A 25018-nucleotide genomic window follows, 5' to 3' on the forward strand; every position below is an offset into this window, starting at 1 on the left:
TAATGCAAACATACGAACATTTTTTGGGGAACATTCTGGCTGTCACTTGGTTTTCTGGCTGCTTACATCAAGGCAAGGAACTGCGCTGTTCTGCTGTCACTTGCTGGCTTCTGTATCATGCAGCCCTCCGCTGGAAGGCATGAGGATTACTTACCTGTTTCTCTTGCTCCTGTCCTACCAGCTAAAGGCAATTTTTCCTTTTACTCCACTGATTGAGGCCGTTTGGAGCAGGTGGGCCTGGTTTCTAACCCTGATGGCACTGAAATTCCACATGCCATGTTGTACAGCTTAAGAGCATCGTCCCAATAGGAGCAGTGGGACAAAACAAAGACCTATCTTATGATGGGGCCTAATTGGTTTATGAAAGATACTCTATGACCTAGGTGTCTGTGGATAGCAGGAATCTTGGTCACCCAGAAAGTCCCATCTAATCTTATGTTCCTGTGACAACCATGAAATCCTGCCCTGGCCACATATTATTTATAGCAACTTCAACTACTTATCTATTCCAGTACTGAATAGGAATGGCCCAACTGGACTGGAGCAATGGTTCCTCTTATCAGATAACGAGCTTCAGACAACAGCCAATACCAGGTGCCATATTGGAAGGTGCAAGAAGCCTCATAATGGGTAACTATGAAATAACCAAAATTCAGGAGAATTTTCTACCCCCAATCCTCAGCACATAGCAGTTGTTTTATACCTTGATACATGAGGGTTCATCTCTTTTTTATCCTGTCCAGTATGACAGTGGCTGTTCATATAGGCTAGGGACAGACATTCAAAAAACCTGAGCCTGAATTGATTCAGTCGTTTGCAGGTTAGTCTAACCTGATTAGGCTGAACTGGTTTGTAACGGGACAGACATTCTCTCTGGCCTGAGGAAATTCAGACACACGTCTGCAGTGGCTCAGGCTGCAAGCTGGGGGTGCTAGAGCAGCCCTCCCTTCTCTTGCACAACAGTGAGCTGAGGGAGGCATGGACAGGACTCTCTCATGAATGATGTCTGCTTGTAGGTCCCAGGCTTTTCCCTGCTGGCTTTTGAAGGGGTGGGAGTGTTACCAGACCCCTGCTAGCACTCTGAGGCAAGGTGGGGTGTGTAGTGCATGTATCTGTTGATGATATGAAGCTTTTCAATCCCCCTTCCTGCTTCTTTATACTGTCTGCAGCAAACTGACAGGCAAGCAAGCCAGCAGGGAGCTGATAACAGTGATTATTATTTTGAGTAGGTACGATATCTTTTATTAGACCAACAAAATACTGCAACACTTTCAAGAGGCTTCCCTAGAAAAAGAAACAGAAAAAAAATCAGGGAAGTTTATCAAATAAATTATTGAAGCAATATGGTAAAGGTGGACTTGTAATATTAAATTGAGAAAGAGACTGGGAAAATACGGCACCCATTTATTTTATAAATACAAAAACCTTTATTTAAATCCTATAATTAATCTTACTGTGGAATTTGCTGCTATGAAGTGCTACGGAAGTTGAGATTCTAGCAGGGTTCAGAGAAGAATGAGATGTTTAGTGACCTGATTCTCATTTACCTTAAAACACCTTTCCACAATCTGCAAACAGCCCTCTGTATGCAAAAGAAGAGTTTGAACTAATGGAGAGAGGCTATTGTTTTGCTGATGAGGGGAAGGGGTGGGATCTTTTCTTCTTTTCCAAAAAGTTACATATTTAAATTATTTAAGCTCAGACACTTAAAACATTACATTTTAACTAATTATTTCCTCTTACACATTTTTCAAATGGACTTAACTTCCCTAGCAACTGGAATACCCTACGTCATTGACAGGACTAGCGAGGAATGGGGTTGGGATAGTTAAATAATGCTAACTGAGCCAGGTACTAAGTTATGCCTCAGAAATTTGGAAAGGAGCTGTAAGGACTGCTGCTCAGGTTAGGATCAGCCTCTTTTTCCCACACAGGCCTATTACCATGCAGATAACAGATCTCAGATAGCAGCACTGAAGCGGTTGAATTGAGTTGAGAACAGGTATTGTTTCCAGATCTAAAAGGCAACGTCCAATAAATCTGCAAGAATCTCTGTTCTCATTTAGACGTACATTTCTTGGAAAGCTCATTCAAGTCAAGGGAAAAATTAAGTGCTGTCACAGTCTCCCAAGACTTTTCCTGCTTTGTTTCAGTCTCTTTTTCCATACACAACTGCCACAATGTTACAAAAGGCAGCTGTGTTTGGTGGTACCAGTCTCTTCTCTATTCTCCCCTTACTCCTCAGTTTTGAAAGCACTTTATGATACTGAAGACCCAGTTAATGCATTGTCAACCTGTTCACACACAATTAATATTGAACTAATCTTATGTGTTTCAGAAGTTCTCGTTTCTCTCTGAACTGGAAAGCCATGCATCTTTGTCCAGTAGCCACTGCTTTGATGTTTAATTTCTTTTCTCTTGGCCTTAAATGGGGGGTGGCTTCTACTGAATTAAATTTCTCTCCACTGTAGCTTGTATATACAGCATCTTTTTAACCAAATAACACCTTTTCCTTCCCCTTTCTCCTAACACTTCTCTACCTATAAATACCTCTCTTTACACAGCTTTAATGACAAACTCTATTTCTAGCATACTACTACTGTATAATGAATTTGAGTCATTAGAGCTTAATAATTCTTAAATTATCCCCAAATATGGTTAAGGGATATTCTTAGAACATAATGGGTCAGATTCCCCATTGATGTAGATGCCTGGATTTTAGCCAGTCAAGAAGTTGTTCTTGTGTTGTGGACATAGCAAATGAGATGTAGTTTGGCCACTGAAATCACTTGGTCTCCAGAATCTCTTGTGGGCCAGGGATCCCCTTGCATTGCAAACACTTTTAATAAAGCATTATCAAACCCTTTCAAGATGGGATCAGATCCTTGCCTTGCCTTGCCATCTGCCAGACTCCTCACCCAGTAACTAGCATCATCTCAAGTTCACCTGAATAAGGTTTCAACCAGTTTGCTCTCAAAACCCCCCTCCTATCTCAGCCATGCAGTAGGAAAGCACAGACCCCATGCTTCTCATGGCTTTGCATCCCAAACCATTTCTCTTTCCCCAGTGGCTTCATACATTTACAAGGATGAGTTATGAGATGGAGCACTGGATAAGAAAAGGCTCAGGGGAGGTGAGAAGATAGCCACAGGCTCTCTGGGATTTCTCTTAGAAGAAGGATCGAAACTTTTCCTATGCTGTCCCCTTTACCTCAGCTAGGATGAGCAGTTTACATTAGTGAGCGTGTGATGTTACAGGATGTTAGTCTAGACGATCCAGCATTGACAGTAAGGGCATACACACCAGCAGAAGCCTCCATTCCTCTTTATAAGCCAAGAAATGGCTTAGGTAGGTAAACATATTTTGACTCAGGTAAACATATTTCCTATTTCTCCCCTTTCATCCCAACAGTGTCCCTGACTCCACCCCCCTTCTCCTCTATTTCTTTCCCCATTTTTTGACCCAGCTTCTGCCTTCATGAATAGAATTACCCTTCCAACATCACAGTTCCTTCTCTAAATTCTCCATTGCCTACTACTGCCTACTTACGAATTGGCCTGGCACGGAAAAAGGACAGGAGAAAAGGATGTGTCCATCTGAAAGAAGGTAGGACGGGTCCTTGGTCTGGGTCCAACTCCCAGATGCTAGACGCAATCAGAGCTTTGCTTTGCACCCAGGTTCTAGAAATTAAAGCAGCGCAAGACTAGCCATGATCCTAGAGCTTTATTTATCATTTGAACATGTGCAAATGTCCCCTGCTGACTCTGCATTGTCACCATGGAAGCCAGCAGGAGGAGAAAGAAGAATCTGTGCTCTCCTTAGATGCTAGTCTTCTTCTCCCCAGTTGTTCTTATGGTTTTGAGATCCTGAGGACTATCAGGTTTCCCCTTTTCCTCCACACTCAGAAATGAGGCTTCGTAAATTTGTGTTTAGCTCCAAAATAGGCTCAAAGCAGGACACAAACCAGGTTCTTCACATTTCTGTTCTTGTTCTTTTCTAAGTATGAGGAAGGTGTTCTGTTAGCTAGTTTCCTTTTCACAAGGCATGCTGGAAATAGTGTCCAGGGTCAAGGCTGGCTCCTAAACTGTCTCATTGAAGCTGGTTAAAATGTGTTAAACTGGGAAAAAGGAAGCTTTATATGCAAGTAACAGCTTTTCTGCTTGTAAAGTCTTATTAATTTAATTTCAAGGGAGAGCTTCAGGGCACCAAAAGTATTTTGATCATTGACACCTACAGGGCAGTAGATACCATCTACATCTGTATGTATCTGCTAGTTTCACAAAAGTCCACATGTTCAAAGAGTTGGTCGGTCTAGCTTTGTTCGCTCTTTTCCTACTCTGCTATGGGTAAGGTATTCTGCTTAAGACGTCTGGCCTTGTAACAATGTCTGCCATTAAACACTCATCTTAGCACTAAGTGCAGTCATGATAGATTTGTGTCATAAAGGAAAAAAAATACTGAAATGGCTGCTGTTACACTGCCGATATTTAAAAGGGTCACAAATGTTCCAGAGAAATTCCTCAAGCCTCATAAACATTTAAGGGTACTGCACATATGAACAGTAAAAAAGTAACTATATGAACATTGGTAGATAAAGCCTCTTTAACTTGTATGCACCAGGTGCGTCAAGAGCAAAATCCCATTTTGTCTGATCAGTTAGAAATCACAGCATGCAAAACATATTTCATCATGGGTTGAATGTCCCTGTAGAGTTAAGCTTTGTTTTTCAGGTGGTTTTTGAATCATAGTCTGTTGCACATTATCCAGCATGCAGTGCTGTCTTTCATGGCTGGCTGACCACCTGGAGGAGTGGGAATTAATCCGTTTCACTAGTGAGATGATGTGGTGGCACCTTAGCTAACAATGGGATAGAATTAGCATTCGTTTATAAGGTTTGACACGGTCACAATATGGCATATGAATATGCTTTTAAAATAACTCCGTGCCTTCATGTCTTCCTTGGGAGCCTGGAATTTAAATCTGTCCAGTCACTCCGGCACACTGATTGTGGTGGTGTAGCTTTGCTCATTGTTGAGCTGCTGATTTTAAATATCTCTGAAACGCAAATACCAAAGTTAAAGTTCAGATTATATTCACTCTCTAATACACAGGGCCATGTAACGAATTTAATTGCTACGTGGAACACAACTATACATAGTGGGAAGTGAAACTAGGCTCCTGCTTCTTCAGCTCCAAATCAGCTGCTAACACCTGCACTAAAGAAACCCTCTTCAAATGACCGGTAGTATTAGGTCCCATATCTCCTCTGTGAGGCAGTCACTAGAAGACACTATCACCTATTCATGCACAAGGAACCAAGTACTATTCCTGCTTGGTAGGTACTGCAGAACATACAATTGCCCCACTATGCTGTAGCCCAGGCACTCTGTAATTAAGAGGGGGTGAGGAACTATGAAGGCATTTTCTTGCTTCCTGGTTTTAATTACACCTATGGTGGATGTGGCAATAATTTAACAATTCTGGTATTTATAAATACAAGTTTATAAATGCAGTTGCGTTCAGCAGAGATGCTTTTACATGCTAGTGCTTGTAACAGAAGGGGCCCGTTCAGATGCTGCAGACTTCCTTCTGATCTCCTAAGAACACCTTTCCAGGCAGCTGGATTTTGATTACTGTGACCTCTGGGCTTGTTGGTTGCAGCTGGTGCAACTTGGAAGTCTGACTGGGAGGATAATAAAGTCACAGGTACAAAGACCTTAGCTGTGCTGTGAACGGTCAGTGCACATGACTTTAGGTGGATGTCTTTTCCATTTTTTTCCATGTGGCCAGCTCCTTATAGTATGAGTTTTGGAAATGTAACCAATTAAAGTTATTCTAGGAGTCCCAACAGCTGTGGTATTATGGGGTGCTGGTGGCTAGCCATAGACTGAACTGTAAGGCTAGGGGCAGAAGTTATACATAAACCAGTTTAAGTGACCAGAAACTGGGTTAAACCTGTAACAGAACAGAAGTTCAGTGCACATAAACAAGTTTGAAAATGGCTGAAACTAATTTAAGATAAACCTGGTTGAATGTAGTATCAGACTTAACTGGTCTAGGTCAGACCAGTTTGTGAAACTTCTGTCCCAGACCCCTTCCTGCTTTAATTTAAATCAGAGTCCCCCAGCATTCTGCAGCCCTGGGCTGGGCTGTCTGCACCAGAAAGCAGGACTGGCCCTGCTCTTCTGCTTCCTAGCTGGAGCAGTGAGGGGTGGCTCCACCCCACCCAAACCCTTGCTAGGGTCTGGGGCAAGGGAGGGGGGGGTTAAACTTTCCTGTTCACTTAGTGCTGGCTGTGACTGGACTACAAATCCCAGAAGCACCTGGAAGCAGGAAGAGGAAGTGGTGAGCAATCTCACAGAGTCCTGCTGTTGTGATTCTGGACCACAAATCCCAGAGACCTCAAGGGCAACAGGAAGAGGAAATGAACACATAGCCCATGCTGGTTGTGCCAAAGATCTGTGCTCTAGTGCTCTGGACTTCTGGTTTGTGTGCTGCAGGCATGTGTCTGCATTCCCTGAATCAAAAGTGAATCAAGTCTGTTCATTTGCTTATTGGTTCAGACTTTGAAGCTTAAGTTAACCTGCAAAGGTTGAATCTATTCAGCCTTGGGCTTTTTGACTGTCTGCAATGAAGGTGTTTCTTCTTTTTCTATCCAGGTGATTTTAAAATGACTGTGGCACAAAAGGAGGTCTCACTTCCTGCTGCCCATTTGTGTGAGTACCTCTAACACGTAGCTGCTCCTCACGGGTTGCAGAGCAGAGGCTATGGTCCAGACTTCCAGTCTTGTAGTGAAATACTGATAAAGAGCCATACATTTGCTTGGGAAGCCTCTTATTTAGAGTCTGTCACTAGGCAGCTCTCACTTGCCTTGACTTTAGAATCTGCACAAGTGTATAGCAGAGGAAGGGGTAGAAGGCTGAGAGAAAGGAGAGCTGGAAGAGGAGGGAAATCAAGGCCTTTCCCTAGGAGAAGGGTAGAAGGATTAAATCTGGGAGCATCATACTAGGACAGGTAAAACAAATAGAGATCTGGGTCTGCCTTGCTATACATCAGGATTTACTGTGGACAACTCCTGTTGTTTCTCTTACTACAGATACTTGTAGTGTCATCCAGCAACTTTCGATTCTGGTGTTCATGTTGGCATGTGCAACTGGTTATTTCTCTCTTGAATGTTCCCCTCTCTGAAACTCAGGAAGGAATCTAGCTTAATTTTTCCTCCTCTGTGCAAACAGTTCTTTTTATGCTGGTTTATGCATTTGTGCCTCTTGGCTAACACCGGGAGCAGTGGTTGGAAGCATGTTCCCTGTTGTTTCCTTTAGATGTTACAGAACAAACTCAGGTAGGCCAGGTGTGTGACTGCATAACAGAGCAGTTGAATTGGCCATGTTGGCTGACTGGCTTCTCAGGGGATTTTGAGTACAGGAAGCTGAGCATGGTATTTAAAAAAAAAAAAAAAGAGGGAGGATGGGTGCGTGGACTAGAACTTGAGAAGTGTGTGAGTTCCTGGCTTAGTTTTCTAGTGTAACATTGCCCAAGTCTCCACTATACTTTGTTATATGTCTGTCACTGGTGATAGTTACAGGCCCAGGGACATTATGGCCCTGGAATTTGTTGCAGAATTCACTTCTTACTGCAGGAAGTTGCTGCACCAGAATCTCAGTGGCTATTTAAAAATATTTGGGGGCCTTCAAAATTGTGACAGTGACCTTCTAAAAGACAGCATAAAAAATAGTCTGGCCAAGGTTTGTGGAGAGCCTTGACTGATGGCTGTTTGCAGAGCCATGGAGTACAGTTCCATGTCTGTACAAAAAATAATAATAATACTGTTTCGCTATGAAATGTAGTTCTTTGGCTGTGATCTATGCCAGGCAGTCCATGTTTTCTTTTGCTGCTAGGACCTGCTTCCTCTTCTCAAGATTTTCCCCCAAGAAGTAGTTGGGGCCTTCCCAAAAGGCTTACTTTGGGTACTCCCTGTATGATTCTTGGTAGCTTGACAGTGATGAATCAGGGCACTACAGCTTTAGTCCAGCTTGCACTTAGGGAGTGGGGGAGCAGACTGGCATGTGGGATGGGGAGGAGGCCTGTTCAGCTGCATGATACTTTATTGTTTCACTGCTCTCCAGGCAACTAGGAGGAGAAGAGCCACTGACGTTAGCAACAGGCTTTCCCTTCTCTGGCACCCATTTGGGAAAGGAAGTTCTGAATTGGGCATCTTGGACCTTATAGTGGAAGCTGAGGACTGACCTGAAAAGCACACTGGTTTTAACGGTGGTTTTTTTTTCGTTTGTTTGTTTTTTTCCAATCCCTGAATATGAAATTAGTCACTGCTGTGTGTGTGTGATTTTTAGCAGGGGTGGGAGGATGAGAATAGACTACATTAACATTTGGACCTTTTGTGCTGTGGCACACACAAGGCTCTCATAATACTTCCTTTGTATATCTTGCCTATGAGCTGTCTGGGGGCAGGGTCTGTCCCTTACACAGAAGAAACACTGCCACGTACAGTGGAGCTCTGGTATCAGTTGGGGCTTTTAGGTGCTACTGCAATTCGGATAACAACACAGGGACGACGAACAGAAAGGTGGGAGCATTAGAATTTGGGAGATTCTGAAAGTCTCGGACCATTTTTCCTTCCAGGATGGTTTGTTTTGTGATTTAAGTTCAGGTGACCTTGTAGATCTTTCTAAAGGACTGAAGATGGAAATATTTTGAGACCAAAAAAGGAAGAAAGGAGCAATAGTTTTGAGTTACTGCTTTAGCATTGCCCTTGTATTAATTGTGTGCTTATACATACCATGTGAAATCCGAAATCCTAACAGGAACTAGGATCGTCCCCTCTTGCAAGAATTTAATCGTAGCATGCTTTGAGGAGGCCATTTCGGCGTGGATTTCATTCTTTTTGCAGAAAGCCTCTGTAACAAGGGAAATCAAAAAGGCAGTAGGTTGCAGTGTGACCAGATGTTTCACTAGGCAAGATGCACTGTCCAGCACACAACAGAGGACCCTGTATGTCTTCAGCACTAGGTGAAAGGGAAAAGCTTCACATTTGAAAAGGAAATAAAGCAAAACAGACTTTTACAGAATATTTTTCTTCTAATGGCAGCAATATTGTGCTACATATTTTACAAACAAAGCAAAGTCAGCACCCCATCAGGTTTACAGACCATGGTGTTCACTAGCTTGCACCAAGCAAGATTTTCTCCTCGTGCTTTAATATGGCTCCCTTAGGTGCTTTCTGCTGTCTTTAAGTCTCCATGTAGAATGGCCGTGATTCTGTGCTGCTGCATAGAAGATATAGTGTAGTTTTATTTCTTCTCAGATCGGAGCAAGACAAATTGCAAACTGAGAAGGAAATGGTAACAGAAAAACAGGACTTTTCCTGCTTTCTGTGCTTTTTACAGAGCACTCTGTGTCTGCAGTGGTTCCACTTCAGATTGCTTATTTGTAATCTAACCAGGTAATAGTTATTCCCTTGCTTTACATACAGTGATATGTATGAGAATAGCTGCTTTCCACAGAAAAAACTGAGGTTAAGTATTTAAAAAGGGGAAGGACATGTGCTCCAGAAGCTATCAAGCGGCTGCGTGAGAAGCTGTTGAGCATTTTTTACTTGGTGGAGGTGGTGATGTATAGCCCAGATAAAACTTTCCACCAAGGGCCGTTATATCTCAGGCTTACTTTTTAATTGATTCGGCTCCTCTGATCTGTGCTATACCAGACGTGAACCACTAGCCTTTGGAATGAGTCCAGAGTGTAATGGAAAGTTCACTGAAATCCCATCAGCTCTTGTTAAACCTCACTGAATTTGAACCCAGCACATTTCCTTTGAATAATTAAACATAGTTAAGCTAGAGATGAATTTGAACCTCTGGATCTAGCATTCAGTTATATTTCATTAGGAAGAGGCTGATGAAGCTAACTTTGGGGGGGGGGTGTTAATGGTGGATAACTACGATAACTACACACGGCAGTACAGGGTGAACGTTTCTGTGATGACCTCAGATGGCCAGGTTCAGCCTTTCCATACAACATTTATCCTTCATCAGTTTTAATACTGAAATGGTAAATTTCTCCCATCTCTACTTCCCTTCTGGCTTCTCCCCATCACAGGTTTTATGCAACAACAATATTTGTTACACTCTGTATTTATATCCATTTCCATCTATCAGTATGTGCAGTTAATTTACCTTAGAGTCTTTGTACAACACTGGGGCCAGGTACAGACATTACATGTAAACTGGTATAAGTGATCAGAAACTGGTCTAAACACATAACCATGCAGAAATTTGGGGCACATAGACTAGTTTAAAAATGGCGGATCCCAGTCTAAGATAGGCTTGGACTGATGTGGTATCAGACTTAATCAGTTTAGGCTAAACCGGTCTAACAAACTTCTGTACCAGACGCCTCCTGATGCAACTTAGGTTGCAGTCCACTGGCATCCTAGCCTGCTTTGCAGGCCCTCCTCTAGTGCCCCTCTCGTGGGGCAGTGTGATAGCCTCAGTCCGTGCTCAGCTGCTGCGCTCAGCTGTCACGGTGGCAGGGCAGAGGGGACAGCCCCTGCCATGAAGTGCCTCTAGCTGTGCTGGCTTGGGCCTGGGACAGCTGTTGGCATGGGGTTGAGGGGAGTGGGTGGGACAAGATGGGCTGTACCGAAGACACCTGTGATGTCAAGGCATCAGTCAACAGAGACTACCCTCCCCGACCCAGCCTGGCCTGGTGGGCAGATCTGCCGCATGCTGCTGAGGGAGGGCACTGGGGGCGTTCGAGCCCAGCTGCAGCCACACTGGTGGCCCTGAGACATGCCACGCAGAACCTGGCACCAGGCAGCTCCTGGGTCAGCAGAGGTACCGGGGACAGAGGCAGGCATGGCTGGGAGGTGCAGCAGGCTATGGGCATGCAGGACTGGGGCTGTCACCAATGCACACCTCCATGGATGGGGGTGGGATGGGGGCAAAGCAATGGGACCTGGCTCCAAGTTACGCTGATCTGCTCCATGTGGACAGTATTCTGCTGCCACCCCTCATGGCGCCACCTGACAGCAGGTCCTGCCCTGCCCTTCCACTCGCCCAGCCATCTCTGAGCTTACCCACTCCATGGGCCACCAGTACAGAGGGCAGCAGCTTGCGGACAGAGGACCCCCCAAAGCAGTTTTTGCCTTGCAAGGCCCCAACCCTGGCCTGTGCCCCATGTCCCTGTCCAGGGCCAGCAGGACTGTGCTGAGGGGCAGGTAGGGAAGCCACAGACGGGATGGGGGTCCCAGAGAGGAACGTGCTGAACCCAGAGCTCCTGTGCTGCAGGGACCATCTCTGGCCTGGCAGTGGGGCACCTCACCAGGCAAGTGGCAGAGTAGGGTAGGGCAAGGCAGAGCCAGCTGCCCAGGCGGCGCCATGAGGTGGGCAGCAGCAGAGCACTTATTTGCATGAAGTGCCTTGACATCCTTAAAGCCAGGTCCATTTGCTTTGCCTTTATCCCTGGAGGTGTGCATTGGTAACAGCCCCTGCCCAGCATGCCTACAGCTTGCTGTGATTTGCAGCCATACCTGCTCCTGCCTGGATTGTCCCAGTGCCTCTGCTGACCCAGGAGTTGCCTGGTGCTGGGCTCTGCCTGGTGTGTCTCTGGAGCACATGTGGCTGCAGCTGGGCTCAGATACCCGCAGTGCCCTGCCCTTAGCAGCATGTGGCAGATCTGCCTTCTGGACTGGGCCAGGCCGGGGAAGGGTGGTCCTGGGTCACTGATGTCTTGGGTGCAGCCCCTGTCCTGCTCCTCCACCCTATCCTGCCCCAGTGACACCTGCCCTAGACCCAAGCCAACACAGTTGGAGAGGGCCACATGGCAGAGGCCTATGCTCCCCATTTCCCCCCAATGCCTGGCCTGGCCTGTCTTGCCAGCCCCCAGCCCTGCCCCCCCCGCCAGCATCTGGTTGTCAGTGGTGGCAAGAGGGGTGGAGGAGTGGAGGCAGTCTGCTGGGGGGCACGCATGACCACCCCCAACCTCCTGGCCTTGGCCACTGCAGGCAGCGTGTATGCCCCCTTTCTCCCCCACAAAGGCAAACCTCTGTTCTGTTCACTCTCGACCTAACTTGGGCACTTAGAATAAAACAGCTGGGGCTTTTTGAATGTCCGTACTTAACCTGGGGTAGCTATTGCATTTTTTCTGTTCTCACTAATGAGTAAACTGAGGTAGAGCGGGCCCATTCTTATCTCCCCTGGTTCATTCAGGCAGGCTCCTATATCTTACTTTGCCCTTATTTCTCCTCCCATTCTTTGTCTTGTCTTCTCAGACTCTAAGATCTTCCAGATGGGGATTACTTGTTCAGCTCTGTGATAATAAGGTCAGAATCTTAGTTGTGGTTACAAGGAATTAGGGTAATATTAAGAATGTCAAATCACTGCTCGGGTTCAGTAACGTTTTGTTGTCCCTAACCTACACAGATTTTTGATGGAATGCATTACCCAAATAGGTACTTGTGTTTAATGAAGAGGCTATGATAGCTTCTAATATATTGAACAGGAACAGGCTGGTGCAGTTTAAGAGCAAGCAAATATGAAGGTCGTCAATGAATTTTACATCAGTAATGTGTAGGCAGATTATGCCTGGTTGTTGGCCCATCTTATTATTTAATTAGGCTCTTCTTTCCTGAACTGCTTATGGCTGCATAGCTGAACAGCACTGAGCCAATTATTTCATATTACTATGGCATTACCCTAATAATGGGGGAAGTTGATTTGAATTAAAAGATGCTCTCTTTCTCTGAGCTGTAAGCCAGTGCCTGTGTTGGGCACGGAAATAAATGGTTTCAGTGCACATCAGCTACCTGTTTTGTGCTAATCTCATGTCAGAAAATCTCATATCAGAATTAGGCACAGCTGTACTTCTTCAGTATAGATGCAAACTTCAGAACGTCCCTATTCGAACAAGCAGCTCAAACTTAGGATGCTTATTGACTCTTTAGGGTCCCCTTGTTTTCTCCTTGTTCCTTCAGTCTGTCCTACAAAGCAGCAGAAGCAGCTCATGTCAGAATTGCCTTACTCTGGTTCCTGCAGAAACATCAGGGTTATTACTTGCTGTCTGTGCATCCAAGCAACCTGGACTTTGAGCAAGTTTGACTGCAGACCTGAACATGCTCATTTCCCACTAGGTGCACTGCAAAACAAACTCTTCCTCAGCATCCCAGATGAATCGCACACTGGCACACCAAGGACTGCTGACTCTGCTGATCATGTCTGCCCAACTATTGTACAGTGAGAGAGCTGAAAGTAGTTAGCTCTGACATGATTTGGGGTTTGGCATTTCTTCCACTGAGTTTTCATGGTAAGGCTGGGTTTAGTTCCCAGATCTGTGGCTCAGGCCTTTGCTTAGTACCTTTTGTTTCAGTTCAAGCTACTCACTTGCAGAGTCCCTGGCCTCTGGAAGGCAGACATTTACTCTCTCGTCCATAGGATGACCAGGATTCCCGTGTGGAGCTATGAAGCCATCACACCAGATTACACTGTTTAAAAACGCTTCTTTGATGTTCATCAGGGAAGGTTCTTTGGGCAGATGTGGTATCTTTTATTAGACCAACTACATAGTTGGAAAAACGTTCTTTGCAAGCTGACACGAATGCCCTTCTTCAGGCATTGGGAGACTCTGCTGCTGTTATGAGTTCTCCGAGGTAGAAAAGCAGCCGAAGTAAACAAGATGTCTGTGAAGAGGCAAATGGGTGGAAGTTTGGGAGACATAGGACACAAGACTAGTTTGGCAGAGATAGGAGGGGAGAGGGAGAAGGGAGGGAAAGTGTGAAGGCCTGCAGGTGGTCAGCTAAAGGCAGGCTACCTGTTGTGTCAGATGTCAGCCAGGTTGAAATGTGTCACGAATCCATTGTCTATATTAAATCTACCATCTTTGATGTTCACCATTTAATTTTCTTTCCCTGATCATCATAGAATCATGGGGACCACTAGGATTGTCATGATGATACTCCCTAGGACTTGTATAGTGCTTTTTTGTCTTCAGATTTTAAAGCTCTTTATGGAAGAGGTCAGTATCATTAGACCCCAGAAGATGAAATGGAAACGCAGAGGTGAGCCAAGATGACCCACCAGGTCAGTGGCAGAGCCTGAAAACCGTGGCCTTCTGAGCCTCACACCAGGGCTCTGGCCAGGATGAAACAACACGTTGCTGTACAGAGGATTTTAAATTAAACAACCTACCACCCCAACCTTTTCAGTTCCTTAACTGGTGAACTACCATTATTATACACAGACAAATCCTACTTCAAAGCAGAAAACAAACAGGATTATCTGTTTTTGAATTTTGAAAAGGATCTTGTTTAATGATGCTTAAGTGCATCTGACATATCGCACAACTTGTGATGTCATTTGTTAATCTTTTTAACTTTCCATCTTATTGTGACAGACTTTTGAAAGCAAATAGGATAAATGAGATTAAATCTATCATCCGGAATTATTCTGCACAGGGTTATGTGCAGAATTGCTCTATGCCAAAGATGTATAATTATACAGAAAATGCTGCCTGTGTAATTGTGTGCTTAGCTGAGAAGAATTTGAGATCCGTAATTATCTACAATATGTGTTTGTGGTGTGGGCTGGCTCTAATTTTTACAGTAAACAGAGGATTCTCATCCTGGCTAGTTTCTGCCTCTAGTAGAGCGTGCATCCCCAGTCTTGAGACAATATTGGTCTTCAGGATTTCTTTTTTGGTTAGCTATTTTAAGTTAAACTTGGAATAGGGGGGTTGTGATGCCCTTCATTTCCATAAAAGTGAAACCAGCACAGTGAACTTGAATTTTCTTTTTTTATCATTATGTGATGAGCTGGGACTCTTACAAATTACAGCCAGATCAAGTGAGGCATATCCAGTTACTTTATACAGAAACCAAGTCAAATCATAACACATTTGGCATTGCCTCCCGTCATGTAACATTTTTCCAGAGGCAGTTGTTTTTAGGTGCTTCTATGAACATAAGGAGACAGAGCTCGCTCTAATAGAAAACTGACTCAAGTTCAGGAAACAAAGGTGTCACACTGAACCTTCTTTCTATGTCTGGCTATAAATCCACACTGGAAATGCCTGGCTTTAATTTTTTCTGCAGAAACAAATCTTTACTGTAATTCCACCAAAGGGTTAGATGCTGCCCTTGGTTCTCTATAACTTACAACATTGGTGTTAGCCGATACATAATTCCATTGTGTACAGTGCATGAACACGGATGGTATGGGGTCACGCTATGGTCTGTCATCGGGGCTTGCTGCACAGCAGTTGTGTGTCAGTCAATACACATGAAAACATCTATACCACTTAGAAGCACCTTGGGTTGGACTAAGGCAGTGTTCTGCCATGCTACCAGCTGCTCCAGAAGATGATGCTGCATACTGCATGGGTGAAAGCTCTTGCAGACAGACATTTGTGACATTCCCATTGGGCAGGAAAACTACAAAGGCATTGCAGCAGCAACCTGAGTTAATCAGGTCATAATAATACGTTTTACAAACCACAGGGAAAGTTTTAGAAGGCGGTAAGCAGCACAGGAGAAACATACTACATACTTGGGAAGCTTCAGAAATACTTTGGAATGAGAGAGACTTCCTTAGCTTCCTTCTACAGCTAGATTGCTACTTTATACAAGTTTTTCTGTCTATAAATTGGGGTTAATATTTGGGGATACTGTGAAGAATATCTAATATTGGTAAAGTGCTTTTAAAAATATATGGCTAACCTCAATGACATCAGACATAGCGATTTTTTTTTTTTTAAGACCTTGCATTGAAATGTTAGCTTTGCAAAATAAAGACAGGTATGGCTTAAATCCAAATTCCATTTCCCTGAATTGCTAACATTTTTAAGGGAATTTTATTTAGGTTTGGCCCATACCCTAGTGCTACTACTTTTGCAAATGTATGTACTGAAGAGAAGATATATTCAAAGTAAAAGGTGTGGAGAATAAATAAGAAAACCCAGTTGTATATTTGGATAATTGAACTAAAGCAGTTGCTTTCAGCTGTGGTCTGCAGATCACTGGGGGTTGCAGACTGTCTAAGGCTAGGGACAGAAGTTGCATATAAACCGGTTTAAGTGATCAGAAACTAGTTTAAGCCTGTAACAGAACGTAAGTTCAGTGCACATAAACCAGTTTCAAAATGGCTGAAACCAGTATGAGATAAACCTGGCTGAATGTAGTATCAGACTTCACTGAGTTGAGTCAAACCAGTTTATGCAAGTTCTGTCCCAGACCCCTTGCTGGTTTAAGTTAAATCAGAGTTCCCCAGCATCGCAGCATGCTTTTCAGCCCTGAGCTGGGCTGTGCTGTCTCCAGCAGAGAAGGGTTGGGGGGGAGGCAGAAACTGCCCCCACCAAGGCAAACCCCAGCTGGGGGCTAGGGCCAGGGAGGAGAGTTAAACCTCCCCTCCCCCTTGATGCCAGCAAGTTCCCTGGAATTTGCAGTCCAGAATCATAGAAGCCAGACTCTGCAGGGTTTCTCATCACTTCTTCTTTCTGCTTCCCGGTGCCTCTGGGATTTGTAATCTACAGTCACAGCCAGCAGTAACTTTCAGTAAGTTTAGTAGGGCAGGGCAACTCTATACTCGGGCAACAGTGGGTTTAACCACCATCTTTTGCCCCAGGCCTGGGGGGGGGGCGGTTAGCAGTGTTCCCTCTAAGTTGCACAGTGTGCGCAGCTGCTCAGGCGCACCTTGCAACACGGCATGAGTGCACCTGCATGGTTGCACATGCCGTGCAGCTTAGAGGAAACACTGGGAATCAGTGCCTCCCCTTCCCTCCCCCTTAACCCTTCTCTGCTGGAGCAGACAGCTCAGCCAAGGCCCGGGCTGGAAAGCATGCTGGGATGCTGAGGGACTGTGATTTAACTTGAACAAGGAAGGGGTCTGGGACAGAAGTTTCATAAACGGATTTGACTCGCATCTGTTAAGTCGGATACTACATTCAACCAGGTTTATCTTAAACCAGTTTCAGCCATTTTCCAACTGGTTTATGTGTACTGAGCTGTTCTGTTACAGGTTTAAACCAGTTTATGTGTAATGTCTGTCCCTAGATTTGCAGCTTAGTTGATAGCAGCCTATTTTAAAGACAGTCTATAGAATAAAATGGGGGAAGCCTGGTTCTGTTCTAGTGGGTGCAGAGGGAAGGGGAGTGTAAAAGTATCTCTGAGCACCGCCCCATTCCCTAGTGAACGGAGTGTGAAAATGGCTCTGTCATTCTGCACAAGGGCCTGTTCAATATTCTTTCTCCAAGGTCAACAGTACCATTCTCCACTGTTTAAAATAAATGACATGTCTCGCACAGAATGGTTTGAATTAGATTTGGGGAAAGACGGGTTACGTTATGGTTATTACTGTTTTGATAGAGCTCAGCCTTACAGACAATGTGGCTCAAATATAGATATAACATAGGAAAAATATAACCTTGGATATAGGCTGCTGTTTGATTGGTACTAATGGCAGGAAGGCATTTATTAAGCTGCTGTGCCCACAGCAGGGCTGGGGGAATGCCTGGTTGTCGGGACTGTAGGTACACTGTCAGTTGTGAGGACTCGTGCTTTTTGGGAAGAATTCTGTGTTTTATAATTTTGTATTCCTGTATAGAAAGCCAAAGCGTGTGCTGTTCCTTTTAGCAAGCTAATAAGGACAAAGGCCTGTACACACAATATAGTCGAGCATGGTACAGCTTTGGAGTTCTATTTCTGAGAGGCAATAAGTGGTAGGAAGAATAAACACATGCCTTGAAAATGGAAAGTTGCCTGTCGTGTCACCTCTGTTTTATGGAAGCAGTCTGTGGTCTGCCCTGGTGCCCCCATCCCTTCAGCGCAGGGCCAGTCTCTTTTGAAGGCTTCCTGCAACAACCTCTTCGGTTCTCCGCTGCTTTGCAGATCTCCTGTCTTTTGTCCTTTACCTGATACCCCAGTTGTGCAAGTCCCTAACAGAAATGCGGCACACCTTTTAAATGTTGTGGAAAGCAGTTTACAGGATAGATGCTATGCAGAGTATTTTGCTTGTATTTTGCTGACCTCACTACTTATGACTGAAGCTTTTTACCCTTTTCTTCCCCAATGGGGAGAGGTTTTGCAGTGGTGACCTTGAGTGGTATTTAGACTAGCAGGCTCTCACAGGAGAGCCTGAGGAGGAAGCCTGGTGGAAATGATGTGTGTCTGTCTGCGTGGGCTGCAGAGGTTGATGGTTTAAAAATCAGGCTCTGATTTACACCAGTGAAGATCTGGAGTAACTCTGACTTGAAGGCAGGAAGTCACCTGGCTTTACACCAGGGGCGGGCAATTATTTCGGGTGGAGGGCCGCTTACTGAGTTTGGCAAGCCATCGAGGGCTGTATGAGAGGCAGCCAGGGGCAGATAAATATATATATTTTAAATTTTTTAGGGGACCCGCAGGCTGAAGAGAATGGCCTGGCGGGCTGCATTTTGCCCGCCCCTGCTTTACACCCATGTAACCATTCATCCCGGGGATAACAAGCGTGTCATGGCAGGGTGCAACATTTACACAAAGTGAAATGCCAGGCCATAAAAAAGACAATGGGATCATTGCATAGCACAAGAGCCCAGTGAGCCACATAAACAATGGTCTCCTTTCTGTCTTGCAAAACAATCCTGTTTTACAGAGGACAGATGAAACACAACTTTAATTAGCAATGATTTTTGTTTCAACTGTTAAACAACAAATTCAACCTTTCTGTGGCCCGTGGGGGGTTGGCAAGACCGTCTGTCTTCTTGCACGTTGTGTACAGGAAGATGCCACTTGTTACGTCCTCAAGAGCCCTCATCTGTGACTTTCTCTCTGCAGGTGCCCGTGGTTAACAAGAGCCATCTCCCCAGCCATTCCCGTGTACAATGGGCTCGTGTTCTTGTTTGTACTTGCAAACTTCAGCATGGCAACTTTCATGGACCCGGGAGTTTTTCCACGAGGTAATGGGGGATGGGGGAAAAACACAAGCTAAAGCAAGCAGGGGTGGGGGGTTCAAAAGCTACACGTGCTCTTTATTTCCTGCCCTCTGCAGTCCTTGGTGCTCGGCTGGCTGTAAATGTGGGGCTGCAGCTAAGCTGCGAATAGGCACCATCAGTTTCCGTTATGGGAAGGTTTCTTTTCTCCTTGTACTTGTTTAAACTTGCAGTCGGGGGCATGGCGTTGGATAACATAGCTCTCATTGAGAAAATAGTCTGGCTGATGTGATTGTGATTGGCAGCCCTTGTGTCACACTGGCACATTGGATTTAAGTCACTGCCTTCACAATTGGCGGCTGAGCACTGTGTAGTGGAAGCTTGAGCTTTCTAAAGCAGCGGCATTAAAGCAGATATTCATTCCAGTGAGGCTTAGGTCAAATGCATTAATGCTGAACACTAGAGATAATGATGGGGGCTGCCTATGTTAGAATAGAGACTTCTTTAGCTTACATTTAAAAATAGATGCCCGTTTAATTTAACATTGGAGCACAGCTGATTTAATTGGATAAACACTGTCTGTTATATAAAGGGAACAGTGATTGTGACTGTTCTGAACCATCAAAATGAGGAAATTGCCACCTCACCGTGTCCCTTCTTCATTACTCATATGCACGCACTGTGCAGCAGACCCTGTTGTGGGGAAGTTCTCTGGACCAACTGATCCCTGCTGTGGCCAAACAGCATTCAGCGTTTTCTTTGCATGGCTCATTTGTCTGAGCTGAACAACATAGTGATGAGCCTATTATATTTCTATAGTTTTTTTCAACTGGGAATCTTGGACCTTTTGCAAATATTGATTAAGCATAACAACACCCCATTTAGACAGATATTACTACATGTTTCGGGAACACTAAAGCACTTAGAAGTTAAATAGTTTGCCCAAGGTTTCATGGGGCCAAATTGTCATGGGTATTTAAGTGTATAAAGATGCACACAAGCATCTAGTATGATTTTCAAAATCAACCACTTAAATTAATGAATTAGGCACCTAGGCTCTTCAGAAAATCTCATGAAGCTCCTTTCTGTATCTTGAAGTGCCTGAACACCTTAGACGGACTGGCTGCAGGATGACCAGAAATAAAATCCCAGGCTCCTGACTCTCATCACTTGCTTATCTTAGCAGGGAGGACAAAGGTTACACCAGTTTTTGAGCTGTGTTGTGTGATTTTTTTCAAAAGCACTCAGCCTTTCTTGGCTTCAGTGGGGTCAGTTCAGAGTGAGGCAACTGGAAGCACATCTGAAAATGCAAGTCGACAAGTCTAATCCTGTTCCCATTTGAAATCAGTGGGAGGACTGAGTTCAGCATGCAGCACAATATACAGCATAATAAGTTTTCTGTTAAGGTGCTTTGAAATCCTGGGGTCTTTTCCTAGGAAACCCAATCATTGTCTTATCCTTTTTACATATAGAGGGGGCTGCTTCACTTGGGCTTAGGCTTGCTGTGCATTCCTAACTTTCATAGCAACCGTTATTTGGAGAACACCTGGTGCTGGTGCTCTGTACCAACTCTCAGGGCATTTTGCTGGAGGAAGCAGGAAGCTTGTGACAGTGCCCCTATTGTACCAGATTTCCTGGAGGATGCAGTCCTAGCTCAGGTCCCCTGTCCCTTGATTACATGGGCAAACGCATGCTGGCCAACTAAAAAAGCAAAGGGTGTAGACATGGTGTGTGAAGATGCAGGAAGGCAACAGCTTGAAATAAGATGAAGTCTGCTTCCTTTCCTCTGCATTGGTGCTGATCACCACTGACTACCCACAAGGAGTATATAGGAGATATGGCAGAACCAGTGGGACACCGGTCCTGCCCCAGTTCCTTCTTAGTGTAGATAAGGATGGTGTGGGCCGAGCATGAAAGGGCCTGAAGCCATCTGTTTGCTTATGCATCCTGGAGTGCCTCGAGGATGGCTGAGGGATCTAACTGAGAAAGCTCCTCAGACCTGCCTCCAGCTGTCATGAGGGGGGCACTAGCCACATGCACTAGCACTGAGGTTTTGCTGGGTGGCGCCACGAGGACCTGTTAGAGCACAGGGACAACCAGTCTCCCGTCTCCTGGATGTAGTCTAGCTGCTCTGGTGGGGAAGCAGACCTCTGTGCTTGCATCTGTCTCTGACACTGCTTTCACCCTTTTCTTCTTCCATTAGGGAGAACCTTTGGCTCATCAGCAGATGGAAGTCAGTGCATGCAAAATTAGGGGTGAAGTGACAGTAGACTAACCATTTTTCATTAATTCCCTGGATGGATACGAGGCACCTTTTGTGCTAGGTGCTTTACTTAAAGAGGAAGCAGCCACCACACGCTTAGGGCCAAACCCTATTTCACCTACGTGGGCCTAAGCGGCCCTTAAATGCGTAAGTAAATGCTACTTCTGCAGATTCTTTCCCCTGATGGCCCGGAGACCTGTGTGATGGCCAGAAACTAAACCGAGGGGCAGGAAAGGGAACCTCAGCAGCCAGAGTGCAGCATTCAGAGCGCGTTCCTGAGGCCAGGGCAGCTGTGCAAGCAGAAACAGAATCTAACTTTGGCAGAAGTGCCAATAATTGCACTTACACAGCAACCTACGGCCCACTTAGGTGTATAAAGGTGAGTGAGGCCTTGGCTCTTAGCCTGCGCTAGGAGTGTTCGCGCAAGGCCCTAGCAACCAGCGCACTGTCAGTTTGCATGCCAGCTTACTCTGTGCTGACTTCCACTTATTCACAGGCTTTTTATTTTCATCTCTGTTGTTTTGCAATTTAAAAAAAGCACAGACAGACTGAATGGAAACTTTTAAGTGGGAAACACTCTCAGCACCTCTCACCCTTGCCAGCTTCCTTCACATAAGGGAGCGAAGGGCAAAACAGGAAGCGGGGGAGCTTCCTCCAGCTTGCCATTCTTCTGTCCCATTCTCCTAGTTTAAGGCCTTTTGCCTTATCTCACTGTACTGTGTGCTTATGTGGACATGAAAAGGATCTGGTGCCAAAAGAGTTGCCCTTCAGACAAGTGAGGAGGGAAGGAGAGAAGAGAAGTGAGATAGAAGTTGCTGTGGCAAAAGCAGTGTGGTAGTTCAGATGTGTGGAAGAAGCAGCCTGATAACAAAGGGAAAAGTTAGGAGCATCCTCGTATGTTGGCTCACCTTAGAGAGCAGAACAGACATCACTTTAGACTCTATAGTGATGGGCACAGGCTCCTCTGCAAAACTTCCTCCCCAGAACTGTCAGGTCCAGCTGTTGGACCTGACATTTAAAGCCAGATTAAAATCAATAAATATGGAGTTTATTTGCTATCTAGGCTTTGAACCTATGGGGATCAGACTTTGAAGCTTTTTTGCACAATCATGAGGGTCAGACACTTTCATTTGACAAAACAAATAAAAAACCCTCAGATTTCCATGTTTCAGTGTGATTCCAGGATCTGGAGCTCTAGGCAAGTCACCAAACACTGCATGATTTGCAAAAAAAAAAATGGAAGAAAATCATGAGAATTGGCAGCTCTGCATCAGTGAATGAGAGCCCAGTAAGGCCCTGTTCCTTCCCAATAGATTTTTATGCAGGCATAGACCATTCAGAGGTGGGAAACGAACAGACTTCCAGAGAAGATAAAATGCTCACTGGCAAGATCATCTATGTGGCAGTGGACTAAAACAGGTTTTTTTAATATATATATATCATTACAGGTGACCTTGAACCAAACCCCATGTTCCAACCCCAGCTCTGGACCCTCACTTTGGCTTGCTTCTCCTCTTAATTCCCCTGATGTAAATCAGAATTAACTCTCTGGAAGTGAATGCCATTCCACTGGTGTAAGCAAGAAGAGAATCTGTTCTTATACCTCTGTCATGGGAAAAATCAAGGGCCAGCTTTAAGTGCAGACAAATTCGGTTTAAAATTTGGATTCACTTTTGGGGTTTTCCCTAGCGGGTTAAATACTAACAACTGTACACTGAGATGCAAAGTTGAGGGTTCGAATGGGGCCTCTTCTTAACAATTATTTAATTCCATATGGAAACTTGCCTTCGGAAGTGTGGAGCTTTTCCTTGTGGACAGTGACTAGTACTCTTGAGCTCTGTGTGTTTGTGTGAAGCACCAGATTTGAGAATAATTTTTTTTCAGGATATGTTCTGTTGACAAGTTTTTGTCTGAATAGGTTGGCATCAGTATAAGCCATGAGCCATTAAGCCAGGGGCTTGTTTTATTCCATACTGCAGCTTTTACAATAGGGTTGTGTGAAGCTTCGGGTGCTGATTCAATTCAGAGGAGATTTGGCCCAATTCAGTGGCTGAATCTCCAAATTCAAATCGAATCAGGGAACCAACTAAAAGGTCTGAATCGATTTGAAGTCCCCACTGTCTGCAGCAGGGAGCTGGACCCGGACACTGAGCTGGTAAGTAGGGGGTGGAGGAAGGGAGGACAGAGGAAGGGGGAGGGGACCATGGGGGGGACCCCTGCCAGGCTCCAGCCCCTGCCTGCTCCCCCAGCCCCCCCATGGCTGCCCTGCCTGCCCCAGCTCCCTGTTGTTTTAAAAACCCCACTCACCAGGTGCTGCTAGGTGGGGGGGCAATTCCTGCTGCCCCCCACTACCCCACACCATGTGGGAGACTCTGCCATGAGTCCCCTGCCCCCCACCCACTGTCCCAGCGCCCCTGTGGCTGCCCCATCCACCCCAGCTCCTGACCCTTTAAAAAAAACCCAACAAAACCCCTGAACTCACTGGCTGCTGCAGCAGCCTTGGGGCTTCTGGGGGCTCATGGAAGATCCCCCTATGCAGCATGGGCCAGTGGGGGGCAGCAGGGATTGTCCCCCACCCCCACTCGCCACCAGGCAGGAGCTGGTGATCCCGGGGGTTTTTGTTTGTTTGTTTTTAAAGGGCCGGGAGCTGGGGTGGGTGGGGCAGCCATGGAGGGCTGGGACAGCGGGCAGGGATCAAAGGGCTCGTGGCAGAGCTCCCCCCAGCATGGCATTGAATAGTGGACGCAGCAGGGATTGCCCCCCACTGGGCAGGAGCCGGTGAGTGCGGGGCTTTTTTTTTCTCGAAGAGCCAGAAGCTGGGGCAGGCAGGGCAGCCATTGGGAGTGGGCGGGGGATGGGGCCTGTGTGATTCAGAGATTTGGCCAAATCAATTCGGGACAGTGATTCAAATCAAATCACTGTCCCCCGAATTGGCCGAATCCAAATCTGAAGCGAATACTAGCCGCTTCGCACAGGCCTATTTTACAACTACCATATTTTTTCCTGGTTTTCAGACTCAGTTCATTGTCCCCTACTGAGAGCCTGTGGTTTGAGCATTTCCAGAGTTTATCACTGCTGTATATTTAATCCAGAGGTGGGCAGTTATTTTGGGCGGAGGCCCAGGGCAGATAAATATTAATTTTCTAAATTTTTTTAGAGGCGCCGTGGGCTGGATAGAATGGCCCAGCAGGCTGCATCTGGCCCCCAGGCTGCATTTTGCCCACCTCTAATTTAATCTGTGTCATATACCTTCCAACATGTTTACACCGGATTTAGGTGCCTAAACCTGGTATTTATATAAGTACTTATGCTAGTACCCAATCCTGCTGTACATCTTCAAAGCACTTTACACACGTGAATCTTTGGAAGTCTCGCACAAGGTAAATGTAGTCACTGGATCTTATCCAAATCTTATCAAGTTCAGGGAAGAAACTTAGACTGATTTTAGTGTGCAAAGGATTATTTTAACTGGGATGGCCACTTAATCGGCCCATTTTCTAGGGAAGATTAAATACAGGAGACTTCTGAACTGGGACATTGTTACTAGATTTCTCCTAACTGGAAGTCAGTCAGCCAAAGCCAAGTGACTATAAGCCATGTTTAACCACAGTGCTAAATAAATGTGAAATTCTACAATCTTCTCTGTCTAACACAAAAGTTGCCAAATTCACATGAAAGAAATATGGAATAAAAGATTAAATGGTCTGAATATTGTTCTCATTCTTGCATTTTTGGTATAATATATTTTAAATCTATTCAAGACTAGTTTTTCTTTCTAAATGGCCTCTTCTCTTAATCAAAGCAGCTGCTGACTTGGGTTGATAAACCACTCACTAGGTTGTCTCA

At 45.3% G+C, this 25018-nt stretch overlaps 1 protein-coding gene across 2 annotated transcripts in view; it reads left to right on the forward strand.

Annotated features, from left to right (window-relative positions):
* The window catches only part of ZDHHC8 (zDHHC palmitoyltransferase 8), a 185056-nt gene that overhangs the window by 118054 nt on the left and 41984 nt on the right, over positions 1-25018 (forward strand). For both annotated transcript variants that reach the window (XM_090062159.1, XM_090062158.1), the window contains exon 2: positions 18815-18936. In XM_090062159.1, coding sequence (XP_089918285.1) covers positions 18815-18936 — 122 coding nt within the window. The remainder of the gene's footprint in view (positions 1-18814; positions 18937-25018) is intronic.

The sequence above is a fragment of the Crocodylus siamensis genome, chromosome 9 (genome assembly GCF_052110815.1).
Source record: "Crocodylus siamensis isolate JL-2025a chromosome 9, ASM5211081v1, whole genome shotgun sequence".
Lineage (NCBI taxonomy): Eukaryota > Metazoa > Chordata > Crocodylia > Crocodylidae > Crocodylus > Crocodylus siamensis.